The sequence below is a fragment of the Neoarius graeffei genome, chromosome 5, assembly GCF_027579695.1.
Source record: "Neoarius graeffei isolate fNeoGra1 chromosome 5, fNeoGra1.pri, whole genome shotgun sequence".
NCBI lineage: Eukaryota > Metazoa > Chordata > Actinopteri > Siluriformes > Ariidae > Neoarius > Neoarius graeffei.
This window is the reverse complement of record NC_083573.1, coordinates 45,605,142-45,630,747: the sequence shown is the minus strand read 5'-3', so window position 1 is coordinate 45,630,747 and position 25,606 is coordinate 45,605,142. Positions and strand designations below refer to the sequence as shown.

The window sequence follows — 25,606 nt, the reverse complement described above, 5'->3', positions numbered from 1 at the left end:
TGACAGTTAAATAAAGGCAATCTGCAGAACATATGTATTTAGTCATAGTAAGCATGCACTCAAATGAAGCTCTGTACTCCAGTGGGGGAAAAAAAAAAAAATTATTAGTGTGCACTGAAAAGCTTTTGGACATACAACACACACTATATGACCAAAAGAACGTGGACACCGGACCATCACACTCGTATGTGGTTCTTCCCCAAATTGTTGCCACAAATTTTGGAAGCACACCAAGGTCTGTGCGCGACAGCATGACAATTTCCCTTCACCGAAACTAAAGGCCTCCAACATGCACTGCAAAAAATAAAAATCTTAGGAAGTTTATTTGTCTATTTTCAAGTCAAAACATCTAGCCACCCTTATTACAAGACATAATTGCCCAACAAGCAAAACCTCATTTAGCTAGAAAGGCTAGTTTTTAGACAGTCCATCTTGAAAATCTTCTCATCTCATCTCATTATCTCTAGCCGCTTTATCCTGTTCTACAGGGTCACAGGCAAGCTGGAGCCTATCCCAGCTGACTACGGGCGAAAGGCGGGGTACACCCTGGACAAGTCGCCAGGTCATCGCAGGGCTGGCACAAAGACACAGACAACCATTCACACTCACATTCACACCTACGGTCAATTTAGAGTCACCAGTTAACCTAACCTGCATGTCTTTGGACTGTGGGGGAAACCGGAGCACCCGGAGGAAACCCACGCGGACACGGGGAGAACATGCAAACTCTGCACAGAAAGGCCCTTGCCGGCCACGGGGCTCGAACCCAGGACCTTCTTGCTGTGAGGTGACAGTGCTAACCACTACACCACCGTGCCGCTCCCTAGTTGAAAATAAAAAATATATATGAAATGAACATTCAGACTAGGGCTGTGCGGTATATCAAATATACTTGATATATCTCTGAAAACTCTGTGTGAGATACATAAAATTATTATATCGTAACTATCGAGTATTTTATGGTCATCTGCCAACTTGCGTTTGTTTCGTGTTTGTTGCGTTTGTTTAAAACATTTTCCGGTGGTTTTCTCCCTGTCCCTCAGGCAGTAACGTGAGAGGCTGCCTAAGGGTAAAAAAAAAAAAAAAAAACAATAACGTCACACACTTGCCAACCAATCCCGGGTGACATCTCTGTGCTGAAAGGAACTTGTGGGAAGATTTTCTAATTTCGGTTTACGGCGCTGACTCAGTTTGTGCAGTCGCTGGTGTTGCATAGGCTACCATGTAAACTCTGTCAATTTCGGCGACAAATTAAAAATGGAAGCGGACGAATTGGTTCCTAAAAGAACTAGTAAGGGGTCAGTCATCTGGCATTTTTTGGATATCGCGAGGAGGACGTGGAACAGCAAATGCCAATTTGTAAAGTGTGCAAAAAAAAAACCCTGTCATCACGAAAGGCAGCAGCACGACAAATATGTTCCATCACCTGAAAACTCACCCGGTACAGTATGAAGAGTCTCTTAAACTCCGAACTACTTGCCCACGAGCTAAACCCCCCCACAAGCTAAACAAATGACCATAGCGGCCTCGTTCTCCAAAGCCACCCCATATGAGAAAACGAGTCAGAGATGGAGAGCTATAACGGATGCAATCACTAACGAAGACATGATCCCAGTTAGTGTAGTGGAAAAACCAGGCTTCCAAAAATTACTAAACACACTCGATCCCAAATATGAGTTGCCTGGTCGCAGACATTTTACAGAGAAGGCAATAGAGGAATTCTACACATCTGAGAGGCAGAGCCAGAAAACACTCAGTTCAAAAGTGTGCAAAGAGAAAAATGATGTTTTGCAGATCTCTCTCTTCTCTCCCTCAATCTCTCTCTCTATTGTGAATGTTCCAGTGGTTCTCAGTAGTCAGGTTAATAGCTTGGAGATCTATTTTTTTAAATAATTTAATGAAAGAGCACTTTTCTTATTTAGGTTAAATGTCTCAGTGTTGAGCTTGCACTTTATTGGTTTGAGCTCTGAGCAGCTCTGTATTGTGTTGCCCCTTTGTTGCAATTTTCAAGATTGTTTTTGCAGTTTGTGCCACATCTTTGTTGAATAAAAATAGTATTATTTCAATTCAATTGTGATTAATCACCAACATGAAAATTTAAAATGTGTTGTTGAAAACCACCTGCAAAGTTAACCAAGAATGTTATTTAATCTGCAGGGATTGTAGTGAAAACAGTAAAGAGTAAAAGTTAGATTTCATGGGGTCCTTTAGAAGAGATTTCAATATATCGAGATATATATCGTATATCGTGAAATGGAGAAAATGTATCGGGATATTAATTTTTTCCCATATCACACAGCCCTAATTCAGACACACCATCAACTAAAGCCGCCACATATTAAGCGTGTGCCGTGTCTGTGTTAATCGATGTGTTTATTGGCAGGACGGAAACTACCGAAGAATTCCCAATCACATCGTGTACGAGTCAGGCTGTCGTTTTTTTCACTACTGCGCATGCATATAATGCATCTCGTTGAACATCGCGGTAATCATGTTATCAAATTCAATAGATGTGGCCACATTATCGCCCATTTAAACATGTGGTTTTGGTGGTGTTTACATCTACATCTGCCAAAGCTACGTTGCGATGTGGAATTTTCTGAAAGGCGTACAGAAACCGCCAGAGACGGGGACAAAGCGACCTCGGTCTGAAGAGGAGAAAAAGGCCGCAGATAAAGCGTACGAGAAGGAGACACGACAAAGGACTTATAAGCAAATGTGGGAGCAGGGTAGGCCTTGGCTGCGATACGATTTTTATGGAATAATTTTTTTCAAGTTGATTCCTAGTCAATATGAAGCTCCTAATGCTTTCTCTCTCATAAATGGTTAAATACAGAAAGCAGGTTGGACATATTTTGGGTGCTATAGTCATGATAGTAAGTAGATTTGTTTTCAATACTCATACACCAAGTTGCCAAGTTTTCCAATATATTATTATTTGTTGATATTATATTATGGTGCTCTGTGTCGTTCTCATTTATGGCCTTAACAACAGTATCAAAATACTCGGGTCTTGAAATAAATGCACATTAGTCATGAATAATGGTAACTACTCTCTTTTGCATTATTTTTGACAGAAGTAAAATTCATAAATGAACAAATTTTGGCTAGTTGATTTTTTGTTTGGCTAGTTACTTTGGAAGATAACTAGTCCGGCTGGCTGGTGAAAAAAATATATGAATTTCTAGGCCTGTATATATCACACACACACACATATACATATATATACATATATATATATATATATATATATATATATATATATATATATATACACATACATACATATATATACATACACACACACACACATACATATATACATACACACACACATATATATGTATGTGTGTGTGTGTGTGTATATATATATATATGTGTGTGTGTGTGTGTGTGTGTGTGTGTGTATATATATATATATATATATATATACACACACACACACACACAAACACATATATATATATATATATATATACACACACATATATACACACACACATATATATATATACACACACACACACACACACACACACATATATATATATAAAAAGTGTGTGTGTGTGTGTGTGTGTGTGATCTACCGTATATACACACATGCACACACACACACGAGGGTAAGTCAAAAAGTTCGAAGACCGATGTTTTAATTTCAAAAGGAATTCAAAAAAAGGAATACAAAGAAGGAATTCTCCGATGGAAACACCGCTTGGAGAAGTCTTTAGACTTAAATGAAGGATATGTAGAGAAATAGCTTTGTTATTTTCATAAAGATTTTTTTTCAATTTGTCTTAGAACTTTTTGACTTACCCTCGTGTGTTTTTATATATGAGAAGCCTTTATTTGCCACACGTACACTCAAGTACAGACTTAAGCAGACAGTGAAATTTAACCTCTGCATTTAACTCATCTGAAGCCGCGAACACACACATGCACACACAAGTGAGCAATGAGCGCACACATATACCCAGAGCAGTACGCAGCTATGCTACAGCGCCCGAGGAGCCATTGTGGGTTAGGTGCCCTTGTTCAAGGGCACTTTGGCCCAACCTTAGGCCATGACTGCCCCATGTTAACCTAACCGAATGTCTTTGAACTGTATTTTATATATATATATATATATATATATATATATATATATATATATATATATATATATATATATATAAGGGTGCATCAGTTGCCCTCACTTTCATAAAATCTGATGCATTTTTGTTTGGGTGTTCCTTTTCACCAATAAAGACATCCTGTAAAATTTTTTGACCATATTCAAAAGTCTAATGGTGGCACCATGAGGTTCGTTTTTTGCCAAAAAACACTTATTTTATGTTTTCGCGTAAGGTTTGAATCACAATGTTGGACTCCATTTATTGATTTCTTGTGAGCCAGAGATCATGTTAAGAACCTTTGCAAGGGATTGAGAAGCATTAATGTGATTCATAATACATTTGTATTGTTTAAAAGTAGTTGAACAATGATTCAGTGAACAGCTAAAACTCAAACTGTGCTTGATAATATATTTAGAATATGTACTAAAAATGTGTATCTAAGATATTTGGTATACTCTATAAGGTGCCATAATGTTTCATGAAAAGTGATCAAAATTTTGTCATAAAATAGCAGCTTTTTCCATAACTTTGAGCTCCTGGTGCCACCATTAAACTTTTGAATTTTGTCAAAATATTTCACCCGGTGTGTTTTCTTACCAAAAGGAACATAAAAACAAAAATGCATCATTATCGGAGGAACTTTTCATTTTTAGGGGGCAACTGATGCACCCTAATACACACACACACACACACACACACACACACACACACACACACACACACACACATTCAAAAGTTTGGGGTCACTTTGAAATGTCCTTATTTTTGAAAGAAAAGCACTGTTCTTTTCAATGAAGATCACTTTAAACTAATCAGAAATCCACTCTATACATTGCTAATGTGGTAAATGACTATTCTAGCTGCAAATGTCTGGTTTTTGGTGCAATATCTCCATAGGTGTATAGAGGCCCATTTCCAGCAACTCTCACTCCAGTGTTCTAATGGTACAATGTGTTTGCTCATTGCCTCAGAAGGCTAATGGATGATTAGAAAACCCTTGTACAATCATGTTAGCACAGCTGAAAACAGTTGAGCTCTTTAGAGAAGCTATAAAACTGACCTTCCTTTGAGCAGATTGAGTTTCTGGAGCATCACATTTGTGGGGTCGATTAAATGCTCAAAATGGCCAGAAAAATGTCTTGACTATATTTTCTATTCATTTTACAACTTATGGTGGGAAATAAAAGTGTGACTTTTCATGGAAAACACAAAATTGTCTGGGTGACCCCAAACTTTTGAACGGTAATGTGTGTGTGTGTGTGTGTATATATATATATATATATATATACACACACACACAGTGGGGCAAAAAAGTATTTAGGGGACTCCCTAAAGTGAATGACGCATGAAATGGAATGACGAATGACAGCTAGTGATTTGAACAATAAATGGTCCCTTGTCATTCAGATTCTTATAAATGGAATAACGATTGAAATGTAGGTGGAATGACATGCTTTCAGCTCATGAAATGGAATGACATTGTTTCTAAGTGGAATGACATACTTTTAGGTTATGTTATCAGTGATATCACCTTTTACAAATGGAATGACAGCGTTTCCAGGTGGAATGACATACTTTAAGCTAATGTTATCAGTGATATCCCCTTTTACAAATGGAATGACAGTGTTTTTAGGTGGAATGACATACTTTGAGGCAATGTTATCAGTGATATCACCTATAACCTAACCCTAACCCTAGAAACAATGTCATTCCATTTGTTAATTTGATATCACTGATAACATTGCCTCAAAGTATGTCATTCCACCTAGAAACCTTATCATTCCATTTGTAAAAGGTGATATCACTGACAACATTAGCTCAAAGTAAGTCAATACATATAGAAACCCTGTCATTCCATTTGTAAAAGCTGATATCCCACCAAGCACCCACTTATCCTAGGGAGGTCTAAAACTAAAGATTTCAATCGTTATTCCATTTGTAAGAATCTGAATGACAAGGGACCATTTATTGTTCAAATTTATTACCTGTCATTCGTCATTCCATTTCATGCGTCATTCACTTTAGGGAGTCCTATATTTAGTCAGTCACCAATTGTGCAAGTTCTCCCACTTAAAAAGATGAGAGAAGCCTGTAATTTTCATCATAGGTACACTTCAACTATGAGAGACAAAATGAGAAAAAAAAATCCAGAAAATCACATTGTCTGATTTTTAAAGAATTTATTTGCAAATTATGGTGGAAAATAAGTATTTGGTCAATAACAAAAGTTCATCTCAATACTTTGTTATATACCCTTTGTTGGCAATGGCAGAGGTCAAACGTTTTCTGTAAGTCTTCACAAGGTTTTCACACACTGTTGCTGGTATTTTGGCCCATTCCCCCATGCAGATCTCCTCTAGAGCAGTGATGTTTTGGGGCTGTCGCTGGGCAACGCGGACTTTCAACTCCCTCCAAAGATTTTCTATGGGGTTGAGATCTGGAGACTGGCTAGGCCACTCCAGGACCTTGAAATGCTTCTTACGAAGCCACTCTTTCGTTGCCCGGGCGGTGTGTTTGGGATCATTGTCATGCTGAAAGACCCAGCCACGTTTCATCTTCAATGCCCTTGCTGATGGAAGGAGGTTTTCACTCAAAATCTCACGATACATGGCTCCATTCATTCTTTCCTTTACACGGATCAGTCATCCTGGTCTCTTTGCAGAAAAACAGCCCCAAAGCATGATGTTTCCACCCCCATGCTTCACAGTAGGTATGGTGTTCTTTGGATGCAACTCAGCATTCTTTCTCCTCCAAACACGACAAGTTGAGTTTTTACCAAAAAGTTCTATTTTGGTTTCATCTGACCATATGACATTCTCCCAATCCTCTTCTGGATCATCCAAACGCTCTCTAGCAAACTTCAGATGGGCCTGGACATGTACTGGTTTAAGCAGGGGGACACATCTGGCACTGCAGGATTTGAGTCCCTGGCGGCGTAGTGTGTTACTGATGGTAGCCTTTGTTACTTTGGTCCCAGCTCTCTGCAGGTCATTCACTAGGTCCCCCTGTGCGGTTCTGGGATTTTTGCTCACCGTTCTTGTGATCATTTTGACCCCACGGGGTGAGATCTTGCGTGGAGCCCCAGATCGAGGGAGATTATCAGTGGTCTTGTATGTCTTCCATTTTCTAATAATTGCTCCCACAGTTGATTTCTTCATACCAAGCTGCTTACCTATTGCAGATTCAGTCTTCCCAGCCTGGTGCAGGTCTACAGTTTTGTTTCTGGTGTCCTTTGGCAGCTCTTTGGTCTTGGCCATAGTGGAGTTTGGAGTGTGACTGTTTGAGGTTGTGGACAGGTGTCTTTTATACTGATAACGAGTTCAAACAGGTGCCATTAATACAGGTAACGAGTGGAGGATAGAGGAGCCTCTTAAAGAAGTTGTTACAGGTCTGTGAGAGCCAGAAATCTTGCTTGTTTGTAGGTGACCAAATACTTATTTTACAGAGGAATTTACCAATTAATTCATTAAAAATCCTACAATGTGATTTCCTGGATTCTTTCCCCCCATTCTGTCTCTCATAGTTGAAGTGGACCTATGATGAAAATTACAGGCCTCTCTCATCTTTTTAAGTGGGAGAACTTGCACAATTGGTGGCTGACTAAATACTTTTTTGCCCCACTGTATATACACACACACACATATATATATATATACACACACACAGTATATATAGTATACGTGTGTGTGTACTTTTTCTTCCCCACACCATTCTGTGTAACCACTAGAGGAGTGTGTGTGTGTGTGTGTGCGCGCGCGCTCGCGTGTGTGTGCGAGAGATATTTTTTATAATCATATATGTCCAGTGTGCAGAGGATCTTTAGTCTGAAACACCTTGTCAATGAGGGAGATCAGAGGAGAATGACCTAACTGGATGGAGCTGACAGGAAGTCTCTAGTAACTCAAATCATGGTTCGCAGAAAAGGATCTCAGAACACAACACATCAAACCCTGAGGTGGCTGGGCTAGAACAGCAGAAGCCCACCCCTGCTGTAGTCCATCCACCTCAAGGTTTGATGTGTTGTGCATGCCGAGATGCTTTTCTGCTCACCACGGTTGTAAAGAGTGATTTGATTTACTATATCCTTCCTGGCACCTCGAACCAATCTGGCCATTTTCCTCGGACCTCTCCTGTCAACAAGCTATTTCCACCCACAGACCTGTCACTCACGCCAAGTTTTTTTTTGTTTTTCGCACCTTTCTCCATTAACTCTACAGGCTGTTGTGTATGAAAATCCCAAATCATCAGTAGTTTCTGAAATACTTAAAGCAGCCCATCTGGTATCATCAATCAAGCCATGGCTGAAGTCACTGAGATCACATTTTCCCCATTCAGATGTTTGATCTGAACATTAACTGAAGCGCTTGCTGTGCATCTACATGATTTTATGCATTGTGCTTCTACCACTTGATTGGCTGATTAGCTAACTGCATGAATGTGCAAGTGTTCCTAAAGTGGACGGTGAGCAGACATTTACGAGGCATAATTTTTGGTGATCTCTTACAACCCCGATTCCAAAAAAGTTGGGACAAAGTACAAATTGTAAATAAAAACGGAATGCAATAATTTACAAATTTCAAAAACTGATATTGTATTCACAATAGAACATAGACAACATATCAAATGTTGAAAGTGAGACATTTTGAAATTTCATGCCAAATATTGGCTCATTTCAAATTTCATGACAGCAACACATCTCAAAAAAGTTGGGACAGGGACAATAAGAGGCTGGAAAAGTTAAAGGTACAAAAAAGGAACAGCTGGAGGACCAAATTGCAACTCATTAGGTCAATTGGCAATAGGTCATTAACATGACTGGGTATAAAAAGAGCATCTTGGAGTGGCAGCAGCTCTCAGAAGTAAAGATGGGAAGAGGATCACCAATCCCCTAATTCTGCACCGACAAATAGTAGAGCAATATCAGAAAGGAGTTCGACAGTGTAAAATTGCAAAGAGTTTGAACATATCATCATCTACAGTGCATAATATCATCAAAAGATTCAGAGAATCTGGAAGAATCTCTGTGCGTAAGGGTCAAGGCCGGAAAACCATACTGGGTGCCCGTGATCTTCGAGCCCTTAGACGGCACTGCATCACATACAGGCATGCTTCTGTATTGGAAATCACAAAATGGGCTCAGGAATATTTCCAGAGAACATTATCTGTGAACACAATTCACCGTGCCATCCGCCGTTGCCAGCTAAAACTCTATAGTTCAAAGAAGAAGCCGTATCTAAACATGATCCAGAAGCGCAGACGTCTTCTCTGGGCCAAGGCTCATTTAAAATGGACTGTGGCAAAGTGGAAAACTGTTCTGTGGTCAGACGAATCAAAATTTGAAGTTCTTTATGGAAATCAGGGACGCCGTGTCATTCGGACTAAAGAGGAGAAGGACGACCCAAGTCGTTATCAGCGCTCAGTTCAGAAGCCTGCATCTCTGATGGTATGGGGTTGCATTAGTGCGTGTGGCATGGGCAGCTTACACATCTGGAAAGACACCATCAATGCTGAAAGGTATATCCAGGTTCTAGAGCAGCATATGCTCCCATCCAGACGACGTCTCTTTCAGGGAAGACCTTGCATTTTCCAACATGACAATGCCAAACCACATACTGCATCAATTACAGCATCATGGCTGCGTAGAAGAAGGGTCCGGGTACTGAACTGGCCAGCCTGCGGTCCAGATCTTTCACCCATAGAAAACATTTGGCGCATCATAAAACGGAAGATACGACAAAAAAGATCTAAGACAGTTGAGCAACTAGAATCCTACATTAGACAAGAATGGGTTAACATTCCTATCCCTAAACTTGAGCAGCTTGTCTCCTCAGTCCCCAGACGTTTACAGACTGTTGTAAAGAGAAAAGGGGATGTCTCACAGTGGTAAACATGGCCTTGTCCCAACTTTTTTGAGATGTGTTGTTGTCATGAAATTTAAAAATCACCTAATTTTTCTCTTTAAATGATACATTTTCTCAGTTTAAAAAGTTGATATGTCATCTATGTTTTATTCTGAATAAAATATGGAATTTTGAAACTTCCACATCATTGCATTCCGTTTTTATTTACAATTTGTACTTTGTCCCAACTTTTTTGGAATCGGGGTTGTACAAACGTGGGACTGATGAGCATGTGGGTGTTCGATGGCTGAACACAAAGATGAGTTTTGACAGTGTAGGAATGAATTAAGCCACCAAGTGGTGTTACTGTCACTTGTGTCTCTTGCATTTAAAGACAACTTTTTTTTCTCTTTTAAAAATGAAAGGACTCACAAGATAAAATGTTATATGGATTACCCACTACCCACCGTTTTGAATGACTGCTTGTGATCGGGAGAACCTCCCATGGATTGCAGTCATGTGCAAGGGAGTTTTCCCATCTTTGCTCTAGAAGGTGAAATGAATTTTAAAAATGTTAGACAGACTGATTCCATGAGATCAGACCTTGTAAAGAAAATTACAGAGTGCAGTAAGACAGGCTTTGGCATGCATGAGATCAGAAAAACGTAGTCTGTGCAAGATTCGGACCTTGATGTTGACGTCGGCTCCGTTCCCTACCAGCAGCTCGAGACAGAGCGCACCGTTCCGTGAGGCAGCCGTGAAGTGCAGAGGCGCAAAACCCTTCTCGTTCACCTGGTTGACGTTGGCGCCACATTCTATCAGCTCGTTCACCACCACATCCTGCCCATTGTAGCAGGCCACGTGCAACGGCGTGTTCCCGTACGCATTTGGCTCGTTGATCTACAGAGAGCAGTGAGGACAAAATTAAACAAAATCTGGCACACAAACAAAAAGGACAATAACCCTAGTTTAACTGGAAATCTGTGAAAGATACTGGAAACACTAGTGACTGAAAACGCCCAGGATAAACAAGATAAACTGTGAGCTACTGCTCACTTACGTATCCCCGGCTCTCGCTTATATCAGAATGCAGGCAATCGAAGGAATAGGACGCTTATGAATGTTGACTTCAACAAATAATTAACCCTGAAACAAGTAAAGAGCAGTGTCTCTCCCCAGGGATTTCAAACAGCATCCTGGTGAACTGCCATTTTGAAATAGCATTTTGCTTCCTGAAATAGTGTCAAAATCCACACTATACGTTTCGTAAATACATTCAGTCGGTAAACAGGAAGTCGATGTGTGACAGACCTGAAAACGGTATACACGGTATAAAACCCCAAGCTGAAGCTCGGTACCAAATATCAAGCAGTTGTGATTTGTACAGTGCCTTGCAAAAGTATTCATACCCCTTGAACTTTTTCACATTTTTCCACCTTACAACCACGAACTTAAAAGTTTTTTATTGAGATTTTGTGAGATAGACCAACACAGAGTAGCACATAATTGTGAAGTGAAACGAAAATGATAAATGGTCTTCAAAATTTTAAACAAATAAAAATCTGAAAAATGTGATGTGCATTAGTATTCAGCCCCCCTGCATCAATACTTTGTAGAGCCACCTTTTGCTGCAATTACAGCTGCAGGTCTTTTGTGGCATGTCTCTACCAGCTTTGCATATCTAGACACTGAAATTTTTGCCCATTCTTCTTTGCAAAATAGCTCAAGCTCAGCCAGATTGGATGGAGAGCATCTGTGAACAGCAATTTTCAAGTCTTGCCACAGATGCTCAATGGGATTTAGGTCTGGACTTTGACTGGGCCGTTCTAACACATGAATATTCTTTGATCTAAACTATTCCATTGTAGCTCTGGCTGTATGTTTAGGTGGGGTTTACATTAGACCGTATCAGCGGATCATCAGATTAACGTTTTTAAAATGATTAGTGTGCACACAGCAACGCCAATACACAATTCGCGTGCACACAGCAACGCCAATACACGGATACGCTCGGCTCCGCAGGCATCCTGCGCTCCAAATCACTCCACCCTGAACAGCGAGTGCCCTCTGGAGGGTGCGCACTCCGGCCCTGCGCAGCTCACAGAGCGCGCGAGTGGAGCGCACGAGCTGTGATTCGGGACTGAGCCGCTGTGTGTGTGATCTCAGTGCATATCGGGTATGCGCGTCACTTACCACTTGCAAGTGGAAGGATGGCAAGCCTAAAGACAATCATAACTACACAATGGGCAGTATTTGCATCAGTATTTGCAGTATTTTCATACTTTTATACTCTTTAATGAAAGGTGATACAAGGCGGAAGTCCGCGCCGTTTTTCAGCAGTCGCGTCACATGACCAACGCCAGCGAATCAGGAAGGTGGATGTCACAGTGACGTTGTCCAATGACGATGCCAGCTAGAGCTCAGCACAGCGTATCCGCGTATTCTCAATGTTTACACAGCACCGGAGCTGACACGATCTGGATTGAATACGTGGACCCTGGCGGATTCCCGTTTCCCGGCGTTTTAATATAAACGGACAGTGCATCCGCGAAGAAAACGAGACAGATACGGTCTAATGTAAACTTGGCCTTAGGGTCATTGTCTTGCTGGAAGGTGAATCTCCTTCCCAGTCTCAAGTCTTTTGCAGTCTGGTTTTCTTCCAGGATTGCCCTGTATTTAGCTCCATCCCTCTTCCCATCAACTCTGACCAGCTTCCCTGTCCCTGCTGAAGAAAAGCATCCCCATAGCATGATGCTGCCACCACCATGTTTCACAGTGGGGATGGTGTGTGCAGGCTGATGAGCAGTGTTAGTTTTCCGCCACACATAGCGCTTTGCAATTAGGCCAAAAAGTTCAACTTTGGTCTCATCTGACCAAAGCACCCTCTTCCACATGTTTGCTGTGTCCCCTACATGGCTTCTTATGCCTGTCTTTCAACAATGGCTTTCTTCTTGCCACTCTTCCAAAAAGGCCAGATTTGTGGAGTGTACGACTTATAGTTGTCCTGTGCACAGATTCTCCCACCTGAGCTGTGGATTTCTGCAGCTCCTCCAGAGTGATCATGGGCCTCTTGGCTGCTTCTCTGACCAGTGCTCTCCTTGCTCGCTCTGTCAGTTTAGGTGGACGGCCATGTCTTGGTAGGTTTGCAGTTGTGCCATACTTTTTCCATTTTTGAATGATGGATTGAACAGTGCTTCTTGAGATCTTCAGAGCTTGGGATATTTTTTTTATAACCTAACCCTGCTTTAAACTTCTCCAGAACTTTATCCCTGACCCGTCTGGTGAGTTCTTTGGTCTTCATGATGCTGTTTGTTCTTCAGTGTTCTCTAACAAACCACTGAGGCCTTCACAGAACAAGTGTATTTATGCTGAGAGTAAATTACACACAGTAGGACTCTATTAACTAATTAGATGACTTCTGAAGGCAACCGATTGCACTGGATTGTATTTAGAGGTATCAGAGGACAGGGGGCTGAATACTAATGCACACCACATTTTTCAGATTTTTATTTGTTTAAAATTTTGAAGACCATTTATCATTTTCGTTTCACTTCACAATTATGTGCTACTCTGTGTTGGTCTATCACAAAATCTCAATAAAAACTTTTAAGTTCGTGGTTGTAAGGTGGAAAAACTTGAAAAAGTTCAAGGGGTATGAATACTTTTGCAAGGCACTGTAGTTGCTGAGAAAAGCGTTCTGAAAATTTTGTAAATACATTCAGTCGGTAAACAGGAAGTTGATGTGTGACAGACCTGAAAACGGTATACGTGGTATAGAACCCCAAGCTGAAGTTTGGTACCAAGTGGCTATGATTTGCGGTTGCTGAGAAAAAGGGTGTTTCGGACAGACAGAGGTAAACCAGTACACCCCCCTTCCTTCAGAGCGGGGGTATATATTAGAGCCCTGCACTCCCGCGGGAGTCCCGTGGGACCCGACGCAAAGCAGTGCGGCGCGGGACAAATTTTGAAAGCTCATTGTGGGCGCGGGCGGGAGGGGGAGTGCACAATGCGGGCGCGGGCAGGAGAGGTGATGAGCTGCAGTCCCGCTAACTAAAAACGGTGTTTAAAATAAAATGTATAAATTATTAATTTATGTCTATCATATATAATTTGTGCTGGATATTTTGGCATTAATAAAAACATTTTAAGATGCCTAAATTTGCAGATGTGGTCTAATCTCGCGTACGTTTCCGATTCCTTTCCGCTCTTCCGTGTTTGAGATCTCCGATCATGGCAGAAGAGCAGAGCTCCTCTAGTGAAGCTCACAGTGCTTCAGAAGTAAGTGCTGCTTTAAAAAGAGGTACATTTACCGTTAAAAAGTCAAGAGTATTAGTCCTAAGTATTAAAAAGTATTAACTAGTATTAAAAAGGACTGTGTATCGCACAGATTGTTCAATTTAAAGCTAGAAATAGACAGTGTATAATCTGAGGAGCTGGTTGTGGTTGCGCAACACTTCATATGAGAGCAGAATGAAATCGCGGTTGGAATCATAAAGCCACAGACTCGGAAGTGGGAGTGTGAGTGCGCAAAGCGAGAGCTGTCAATCATGAGCGCATGCAGCGCTCAACTTGGAATGTGTCAGCAGAATGTCAGAGTCTAAACAATAAACTTACAACAAATGAAGGATCGGTCAGTGGAGAGCTCAGCTAAGCTCAGCATGTTTAATTCCCCAAGCCAATGACAAGAACTTTCGTGAGAAATAGCGCAAACGTCTGCATCATGCGGGATTTGCGGGCGGGAGCGGGACAAAATATGGCAGGCGCGGGACTGAAAATCATAATTTTTTGCGGGAGCGGGACTGCACAATGCGGGAGCGGGACTGAAAATTCTGTCCCGCGCAGACCTCTAGTATATATAATAAATATTGTACTGTTAAGTATAAACTGTCATTTAGTGTATTTTACAGCATTTTCTTTTGAGCTTAATTAACTTCACCACCATGTAGCACTTTGGTTGACATCTGGTGTTTTAAATACACTTTATAAACACACTTCAAGATCATAAAAGTGAAGCATAAATGGTAATTTAACGCTTGTATACTTTCTTTACTCATGATCGTCTCCTAGTCCTGGTGACTAAATGCATTCAGTTCGAACTTATCGCTAGGAAACTATTTGTTCAGCATTGTAGCTAGCTGACTAGTTTCTGAGTCTACAAGGATGGTCAACTAATCTGTAGGTTGAGGGTTAATTGGGTGAAAAAGATCAAGATTTTGAAAGCTCACTACTATGATCCTAGAGTACCGGTTGAAAATGGCAAACCCTTTCAGATATTATGCTGCTATACTCCTATACAAATTCTACAAGCGACAGCAATACAGACAGGATGCAGCAATTAACAATTAGAGGGTGAACACGTGATCTCACCATTGGCGGAAGTCACTGCGGTTACGCCCACTAAGTGGCAAAAAGACTATTGGCACCATGAATGGCAGAGATGCCTACCCCAACTTTTGAATTTCAGTATTCTTTAAAGCATTTTTCAGTATTTTGGAATGACTTTCAGTAACATTAATTTATGCGCATTTCCATTATAAAGAGGTATATATACCAATATGTTTAACATTTAAATTATTAAAAAGAACTTTGTGTGAATTGAATAAACAAAACGCGAGCAGCCATCTCAACTGAATTTCCACTCAACAAATTTCTAGAGCATACAATATATCACATTTTTATAAATACAATAGTGTTCCCTGTTTGCAGACATTACGGTTGACTACCAATCATTGGTATTGAATGTAACTCCTCAAAAGTATTATATTATATTGCCTGGCAAAATGTTCTACCTGTTAACGGATTCTAATAAAATAAATAAAAAAAAAAGTCTTATTTCATGCCAAAGAGAGTCCGACATTGTTATCTTAATGTCCCAATATATAAATACTTCAGCATAATGCTTCAGAAGACACATTGAATAAAATGACATTTATAATTGTATTTAAAACAGTGGCATGATCAATTTTTTGCCACAATCCCAACAACACTAATCATAAAATTCTGTTTTTGATCATACTACATGTACATTTGCACTTGCAACACTGAAAAGACTTTGAATTAAAGAAGTACAGCCAGTGTTTGATATTTCAGTGAATAAAAATCATACATGTAAAAAGAAACTGAATAAGTTTAACTCACATTTCATGGCACTAATTGGCAAGTTCAACTCCAAACACAGGTCAACCATCACCGCTTCAGCACGTGTCACGTTCCGTGTCTTTTCATCCACAGATTTCGTAAAAAACTGCTGGATACCCCCAGATTTACTTTCCGCCTGACTCGCCATTTCAGCATACTCCATATGTTTTTTTTTTTTGTAGTTGACATGACGCGTGCAGTCATCGCGACCACCACGAGTGATGTTAATGTCAGTTCTACACAGTTTGCAGTGCGCGTATCCATTGCCCTTTTGACTGGGTGTAATGCACGGCCATTCTACCGTATCGAAAATAGCGCGAACAAATGTGCGGAATCTGCGCATGTCACACACAGCATGTGTGGTTGTCGTAAAAATAAATAGCTTCGCCGTGAATCGCGCATGGATTGAAAAAGTCGCTTGGACATTTAAAAACAACTCACTGGAATTTTTTAAGACTTTATAATAATTCCGTACAGAATAACACTGTTTGCCGTAACATCGTATTTACGTAACTTTTCCGTACAAAATATGGCCAATCCGTACTAGTAGGCATCTCTGGAATGGTCAACTTGAATACCACAAAAACACATCTAAAAAGGGAAAGAGCTGTTGTGCGGTGTGATCGACTGCACAAACAGATTCAACAAGAAATCAGAACCATCTTTTTATGGACTACCGAAAGCTAAAGTCCATAAAAAGGACACTTTATTGACGTCAATGTCCATACGGTACACCACTGGTTCTGTGGAAGAGTGTAAGGCTCACTGGTGAGTCCAACTGCCTTTAATACAAGAGTGCTCTGACAGCACAATATCCCCCGCTGGCAACTGTGCCATAACTCTGGTAAAATGCGACTGAATTGAACGAAATTGCAATATGTGTATTATCAACATAGAACAAAGACGCCTGCCAAGTTTCGTGAAATTCTTCCAAAAATTGTGAGAGGAGTTGATTTCAGAAGGTGAGTACCCTTGCTAGGACGGACGGACGGACGGACATTGCCACGACATAATCCCCCTTCGGGTCTTTCGGCCAGCGGGGGATAATAAAAATTGTGAGGGAAGTTGATTTCAGAAAGCAAGCACACCTTGATGAAATTGCCAAAAGAGTGCTCTTGAAAGTACAAGGTTGTTAATCAAGGGCTACAAGTCTGGTAAAATGTGACCGAATTGAGGAGAAAAAAAAACAACAACACAATATGCGTACTACTGATATAACACAATGCCTTTTACCAGGTTTGGTGAAATTCCTCCACAAATTGAGCTGATTTCAGAAGGAAAACAGTCTCGTGAAATGATCAAGGTATAATTTATGCTGTGTTCACACTTATACCGGTACGAAAGTGGTATAACTGTATCGATACAAAGTATACCGGTACAGTTTAGTGCATCTGTCCACACTAGCGAGAAATGTTTGTGGTTTTCTTTCACGGAAGTTGAAATGCGCGTGCGCAAATGTTTCCGTGGTTACCGAGTAACTTCCTTCCGAGAATATGGCGGATGAAACAACGTGTGTGTGCTTTTTGTTGTCAATGTACAGTCTGTATTTCTGGTGGTCATTTATTCAGTCGAATCGTATAAAACGCGCGAGGCAGTTGAGAAAGGAACAAAAGAAAACGAATCTCCCTTTCTCCCCCCTCACTTTCTCCCTCTTCCCTTCTCTTCCTCCTTTCTTCCTCCCTCTTTCCCCCCCCTCCCTCCCTCCCTCCCTCCCTCCCTCCCTCCCTCCCCCTTTCTTTGCTCCATGTAGCTCCACGGTCGTTTTGAGCCATTTTGACGTTTTATTTACAGCTGGAAAGCACGTGCGTATTGTATTGTATGAATAACCCGGAAGACGTAGGAATGGTTCATTGAGCTTGCGCATTATATTTGTATCGATACAGAGCCACTTCATCTGTCCACACTACAGCGAAGCGTTACAGTATCGATACTGTACCGGTACGAAACCCATACATTTGTGGGTTTCGTACCGATACAGTTATACCGCTACTGTACCGGTATAGTTGCTAGTGTGGACAGGTGTTGCAGTACGAAAGTAGTTTCATATCGGTACAAAATCCCTAATGTGGACAGGGTATTTGTTAATCAAGGGTTGTAACTCTGGTAAAATGTGACCGAATTGAACGAAATTACAATCTGTGTATTACTGACATATAACAAAGAATCCTGCCAAGTTTTGTGAAATTCCTCCACAAATTGTGAGAGGAGTTGATTTCAGAAGGTGAGCACCCTTCCCGGGACAGACGGACGGAAACTGCCACGACATAATCCCCCTTCAGGCCTTTCGGCCAGCGGGGGATAATAAGCAAGTAGTCAGTTACTCCCAGTTTTGCAGTTTCCCCGACTAATGTCAGCCTTGTAGCCAAGTGACTAAAACTCGAGTTCGAGTCCAGTCTCGAATCCCCAGTGTTCAAGTCCAAGTCATTAAAAAAAATAAAATAATTGAGTTGAGTCCGATTCGAGTCCGAGAACAAGACTCCAACCGCATGGTTTGACGGTGGCTGTTCTAGTTTGTTCCTGAACATGGCGTATGAACAGGTGAATGTGCTTCTCTTTATCAGGGAGTGTGAAGTATTCTGTCAGAGATGGTTGGGAGACGGATGTAAGTGCAGAAGATGTGTTTATTAATACAAGTGAAGAGGGTAAACAATCCAGAACGGCAGGCAAAATCGTAAAATGGGCAATAAGTCAAGCGAGTCGCAAACAGGCTATCGTAGACTCGGCAGAATCAAAGACGAGAAACGGGAAATCGGGGATCAGGAAACCAATCAAGGAAATAAGGCTCGGTAATGTATCAGCAACGCAGTTCAATACTTTGCAAAGTAAGTGTGTTTTCACAGTTTTTATATAGGCGCGCTGATTGCGCCTTAATCCTGTGCAGGTGCGAGCGCGCTGTCTGGAGCGCCCCCGAGAGTCTATCTAATGCACGCACCAAGGCACGCAGGTGTGATGCTCTTGTACATTAAAAATTAATGTGGATATAAATATCCTGTGCCAAATTATTATGGCATGTTACGAAAAAATAAAGAAAAATCAGTCCTCGTCTCCAATTTATGAGTCCGAATGCAGTTAATGCACGAGTCCAAGTCAAAGTCATCAGTGCTCAAGTCCAAGTCAAGTCACAAGTCCTTAAAATTAGGGCACGAGCTGGACTCGAGTCACAGTCCTGGACTACAAGCCTGCTTGTTGCACTATGTTTTGCCACTCAGTCCGACTGAAGGGGGCGTATTCTGGTGGGAACGTGACGTCAATGCACAGCCTCTATAGTCCACTTGCATGTGACGTCACAGCCGATCCAGATTGTAAACAGACGCCATCTTGTCGGTCAAACGCCATATTTCCGCCATCGCAATTTACCGACACTGACTTTCGTTGTTTTTCGCCCAAATCTGCAAATATTACCGTGCCACAATGCCGGAGAGTTGCATGGCATATAAATGCCACAACAGGAGAGGTCAGAAATCGGGAAGAAAGTTTCATAGGCTGCCACGGGACCCTGACAGGCGTGCAAAATGGATTGCTGCTATCAGCCAGGCCGATCCAAACAACAACAACAAGGCATGGGTACCGACTGGAAAGAACGATCACTGGCGCCTGTGCAGTGACCATTTCATCTCAGGTTCGCCATGTATTGATTCCAGTATATCCATGTGGTATCAGTACTAGTACTCAATACTTAAGTGACTTACCCGTCCAATGAGGATTGTTATTTTCTTGTTTACAAGATGCCACATCTGAGGGCGACTGACAAATCCTGAATTTCTGTAAAGATAACTGTCCAGAGATTTATAAGCACGCAGTGCTTCACCACTGAACAGCGAGGGAAAGTTAATGAGGTAATTATATTGAACTGCCAGAGGGTATTCCACCTCTGGCAGTTCAATATCCACTGACACGGTCGTGAAAACTACGTCTGGTAATCGATAAGGGTCACTAATCTGTAGGTCGTTTATTTTAGACATATATCTAGTTATCTGTTCATTAGAAAAATGAGCCGTGTAGTCCGTTGGTTGAAATTGATCCATTTTGTACACGAGTGCAGCAGTATTCAGCTGTGTTGTTGACCGACAAGATGGCGGCTGTTTACATTCCAGCCGGGATTCGGTCACATGACTGCAAGAGGTCTATACCATACAACCTGAGTTATCTAAACAACAACAACAACGGTGCTGGTTCCAAATACTTAAAGTTTTTGCTCTTAATAAAGCCGACACGTTAGCTCAAAAGAAGCAGACTGCTGGACTCTACACATGGCAACCCACATAATGATCAAGCTTGGTTTCCCAACTGTTGTTCCTGGTAACATCACCTGACAGCTATTCACCCCCTCCGCCTTGTTATGCTTTTTATTCCAATGCCACAAGTCATTATCATGAGACTCACATCCACTCCCAGGTCTAACAGGTATTTAACCACGTTAATCATCCCACTAGAGGCTGCTGCATGTAGAGGTGTGTAGGCCTTCTTATCTTTACAAGTCACCTCGGCACCATGAGACACTAACAGCTTCACCACCTCCAAGTGACCTGCGGAAGAAGGGAATTTGACAAAGGAAGGGATGTAGTGTCATAGCTCAGACCTTAGGATTTACAGATTATTTACATCAACACAAGATATACTAGTGCATCTCAAAAAATTAGAATACCATGAAAAAGTTCCTTTTTTTCATAATTTAATTCAGAAAGGTAAACTTTCATATATTCTATATTCATCACATGTAAAGTAAAATATTTAAAGCCTTTTTTGTTTTAATTTTGATGATTATGGCTTATAGCTCATGAAAATCAGAAATCCAGTATCTCAAATTATTAGAATATTCCCCAAGATAAATCAAAAAAAGGATTTACAATACAGAAATGTCCAACTTCTGAAAAGTATATTCATTTATACACTCAATACTTGGTTGGGGCTCCTTTACCATGAATTACTGTATCAATGCGGCATGGCATGGAGGTGATCAGTCTGTGGCACTGCTGAGGTGTTACTGAAGCCCAGGTTGCTTTGATAGCGGCCTTCAGCGTATCTGTATTTTTGGGTCGGGTGTTTCTCATCTTCCTCTTGACAATACCCCATAGATTCTCTATGGGGTTCAGGTCAGGCGAGTTGGCTGGCCAATCAAACACAGTAATATCATGGTCAGCAAACCATTTGGTAGTAGTTTTGGCACTGTGGGTAGGTGCTAAGTCCTGCTGGAAAAGGAAATCAGCATCTCCAAAAAGCTCGCCAGCAGATGGAAGCATGAAGCGCTCTAAAATCTCCTGGTAGATGGCTGTATTGACTTTGGACTTGATAAAACACAGTGGACCAACACCAGCAGATGACATGGCACCCCAAATCATCACAGACTGTGGAAACTTCACACTGGGCTTCAAACACCTTGGATTCTGTGCCTCTCTACTCTTCCTCCAGACTCTAGAACCGTGATCTCCAAATTAAATGCAAAATGTACTTTCATCTGAAAAGAGGACTTTGGACCACTGAGCAACAGTCCATTTCTTTCTCTCCTTAGCCCAGGGTAGACTCTTCTGACATTGTCTCTGGCTCAGGAGTAGCTTGATATTAGGAATGCGAAAGTTGTATCCCCTTTCTTGAAGATGTCTGTTCATGATGGGTCTTGATACGCTGACACCAGCCTCAGTCCACTCCTTGTGAAGCTCTCCCAAGTTCTTGAATCAACTTTTCTTGACAATCCTCTCAAGACTGCGGCCATCCTTGTTGCTTGTGCACCTTTTCCAGCCACCCTTTTCAGCAATGACCTTTTGTGGCTTACCCTCCTTGTGGAGGGCATCAGTGATCATCTTCTGGACAACAGTCAAGTCAGCAGTCTTCCCCATAATTGTGGTTGTGTGTATTGAACTAGACCGAGAGATACACTGTGTTCATACTGTTTTACTCAAACTCGAAATATTCTAATATTTTGAGATGGGTTTTTTTTATGTTTTTGTACTGTATGCCATACTGATTAAAATTAAAATAGAAAAATGCTTGAAACATTTTAGTTTATGTGTAATGAGTCTATAATATATAACATTTTCACTTTCTTAAATAACTGATGGAAAATATTGAACTTTTTCCCAATATTCTAACTTTTTGAGATGCACTAGTACATATACGCACAACATCAGGAGAAAATGCTTACCCATGTATGCGGCCCAGTGGATCGCCCGCCGGTCCTTTTTATCAAACGCGTTGATGTTTGCTCCTCTGGAGAGCAGTAATCTTACCATCTGAAAACAATTGGGTCACTATTATCCACACTGAAGACTTCGAATACTGTATAAAAATGGAAAGTAATGGGGGACAAGTGTACACTGACTTCCAGATGGCCGCTGAAGGCAGCATGGTGCAGCGCAGTGCGGCCTGCTCGGTCTGACACATTCACGTTGCTCAGCAAAGGCACCAGTGCCTCAGCACACCGCACTGCTTTGTTAGCCGCGGCGACGTGCAGTGGCGTCTGCCAGTTCTTGTCCCGTGCGTTCACATCAGCAGAGTGTTTCAATAGCACCTGCACTGCCTCCTACGGAGTGGACATGAAGAGAAACACACAGGAGCTTCACTTAACCGCAGGAGGTACAGCATGAACTACATACACACAATGAAATCGGCAGAAAGCATTACCTCACTGCATGAGGCTACTGCTCGATGCAGAGGAGTCAACCACTTATTGTCTTTGGCATTTACTCTCGCCCCTATGGAAAGACAAGACCACCATTCAGTAGAATAAACTCAAAGCAAACTTGGGATTAATTAGCCATTGAAAGAAAAAAAAAAACGAAAAAGAGATGCACAAGACATAAGAGGTGTTCACACGGCAACTTTTACTCCGGTGTAGCACCGGGGCTGCCCCGGTAGAGCGTTCACACGGTACAAAGTTATACCGGTGTAGCCCCTGAAAGCTGTAAACTGGTGCAAATCTAACCCTGCTCGGGAGGTGGTTTAAGAAATTTACTCCGGAGTAAATGCTAGTTTGCGGGGCAGCACCGATATAAAATGGGCCGTCTGAACGCTACAGGGGTAGACTCGCTACGCGTGAGGAGAGTTGATTACATACGGGCGTTGCATAATTTGCATCCTGGTATTTTGCGCTTCCAAAATAGCGAATATCAACAACAACAGAACTGCGTGTCTTCCAGTGTTGCCAGATTGGGCGGTTTTAAGTGCATTTTGGCGGATTTGAACATATTTTGGATTGGAAAACGTCAGCAGTATCTGGCAACACTGGAAACTGGTGTCTTCATCCACGTTGTTTTCCCAGCACTTGGTGATGCCATGACAACCGGGAAAAGGAAGTACATTTTCACGCATGCGCATATTTCATTTCCACATTATTACTATCGTATAGCACGGTCGCAAAAACTGCCGTGTGAACGCAAGTGGGGCTGCACCGGTGCTAACACGCTTCTCTCTAGTAAGCAGGTCGGTGCAGCATCGATGCAAATATGTGCCGTGTGAACACCCCTATAGATGCTCTTTGAGCCTCCTTCATGAGTGCAAAAGTCGCTTGCGTTTACCTGATAAAATTAGGAGCTCTATGATTTCAGCATCTCCTAGATAGGCAGCAGCGTGAAGCGGAGTCCTTTTCTCGTTATCCTACAGTACACAGGAAGACGCTCTGAGCGACTGCGCTTTTCGAAGCAGCGCTTGGTTGTTATTTTTCAATTTATGTTCCATACAGTTAGTATATAGTTTTGGTTCGGGATTTTTATTTCAGTGCAACGTTGGGGGGGGGGGATGATTGACCAAAACCTTACCTGCACATTTACATCCTCTTTCTTGAAAATGAGGGACCGGACTTCATCAGGGTCAATGTTGAAAATAGCTTTTAGCAGCGGAGGCTGAAAGATGAGAAAGTCATTTGCGAGTTAATACAAATAGATTTCCTGAAGGCAAATTTTTTTTTAGCATCAAAATTCTATTTCTCTCATTTTATTAAATATAGGAATGCATTTTGATCGCTATTTTGTCACTGCTGTAGCAAGTTATGAGTGCTTGAAATATGCTATGTCAGGGTTTCCCATACATAGACCATTGTGTGGCGCAGCGCCACACAATGGATTCCTATTGCCACACAATCAGACTCACGATTTTGAAAAAAAAAAAAAAATTCCGTTGCGCATCGTTCCATTCATTCATAGTGCTCTTTCTTCTCGTTCACGCGCGCGTGCACACCCACAGAGAGAGAGAGGGGGAGAGAGAGAGAGAGAGACACGGAGAGGCATGTATACAGGCCTGCCGTTGTGCATATACATACCCGGACTGCAAGTAGGCCTGTTAGGCTAATTAAAAATAACGCAGTCTTCCCGATTCGCCTTCCGACCCCTTATTTTAAAAGGTAGCCCACGTCGTGCTCGTGATGAGCTTTATCATAGCCTTCTTGGCTTACAGGAAACGGACATCCCTGAGTCAGGCTATAAACCAATTTTGATGCATACAGTAGCAGCTTGACGCGAGGAACCGGCCTTATTGCATTATCCCGTTTATCCCGCTTCAGCATTCATGCAAGTTATTAATAATGGCTTGACATTCACAATAAATAAGGATTTCCCACTCGCCTAAATAAAATGTTATACTCGCAGGGATGCCTAGTTGATGCTATCTGAAGCATAAAATCTGAATATTTTAAGAAACATCTTTATTAGCTTTATTGGCGAAGTAGCTAAACCATCACTGCACTGGATTTCTCAGCTATGAATAGCGTAAGCACATAGAAATTCAGTATTCCTTTGTATATTTTTTTGATGTAATGGAAATTTTTAGTGCTTTGATGAAGAAAATGTACTTTTTTATCCATAGATTAAAACAGACCTCAGGAAGAGGCTCCAAGGGGAACACCTGGCAGCCTGCTTACGAATCTCCATAAATGGTCCCGAACCCAATGACTTCCCTTACGATAGGGCACTGGAGTTTTTTTTTTCAGGAAGCCACGCAGAATTAAATGTTCTGATAGGGCATGCAGGCTTTGCACCAATTAGGGTAATGCTTTTTCATTATTGTTAGTTGCCTTGGCGTTACCTTAAGTGGTTTCTTACATCTAATTATGATATTTTACTTTATTATTATTTTGTTACATTATACTATTTATTTCATTTTAGTATTGGTTGAGGTAAGTGTTGAGTTCAATATTTAAAATAAAAACCTCCAGCTTGTTTTTTGCAATTTATTCCTTGAATGTCAACTAAAGAATGATTGAAAGATTGCCACCAAAAAGGCAAAAAACTACGGTAAAAACTTGAATTTTGGTGAGTAATTTTCATAAATTTAAAAGACAGGTTTTCCACCAACATCAAGCCCAGCAAACTAATGGCCTGCCCTGTAAAGCCTAGGTCACAACCGGACGTACGATTTTTTGGCCGTGCGATTTTTGGCGTTTCCCAAATCGCTGCGTTTTTTTTTTGTTCGTGGAGAAAGACGCACGTTGGCCGTAAGTTTGTCTTGCAACCTGAAAAAACCGTAAGCGCCCATAGAGTTTGTTTGACATGAAAAAGAACCTCTGCGGCCAGTCTACGGCTCGAAAAT

At 41.4% G+C, this 25,606-nt stretch overlaps 1 protein-coding gene across 1 annotated transcript in view; it reads right to left on the bottom strand.

Annotated features, from left to right (window-relative positions):
* Positions 1–25,606, bottom strand: part of ankrd28b (ankyrin repeat domain 28b) — a 147,018-nt gene that overhangs the window by 68,621 nt on the left and 52,791 nt on the right. Inside the window, exons 2-9 of the mRNA XM_060921792.1 lie at positions 23,842–23,925; positions 23,602–23,680; positions 22,709–22,779; positions 22,407–22,607; positions 22,230–22,317; positions 20,474–20,616; positions 10,640–10,852; positions 10,420–10,498 (exon numbers count right to left, since the gene is read on the bottom strand). Of these exons, the coding sequence (XP_060777775.1) occupies positions 10,420–10,498; positions 10,640–10,852; positions 20,474–20,616; positions 22,230–22,317; positions 22,407–22,607; positions 22,709–22,779; positions 23,602–23,680; positions 23,842–23,925 (958 nt within the window). The remainder of the gene's footprint in view (positions 1–10,419; positions 10,499–10,639; positions 10,853–20,473; positions 20,617–22,229; positions 22,318–22,406; positions 22,608–22,708; positions 22,780–23,601; positions 23,681–23,841; positions 23,926–25,606) is intronic.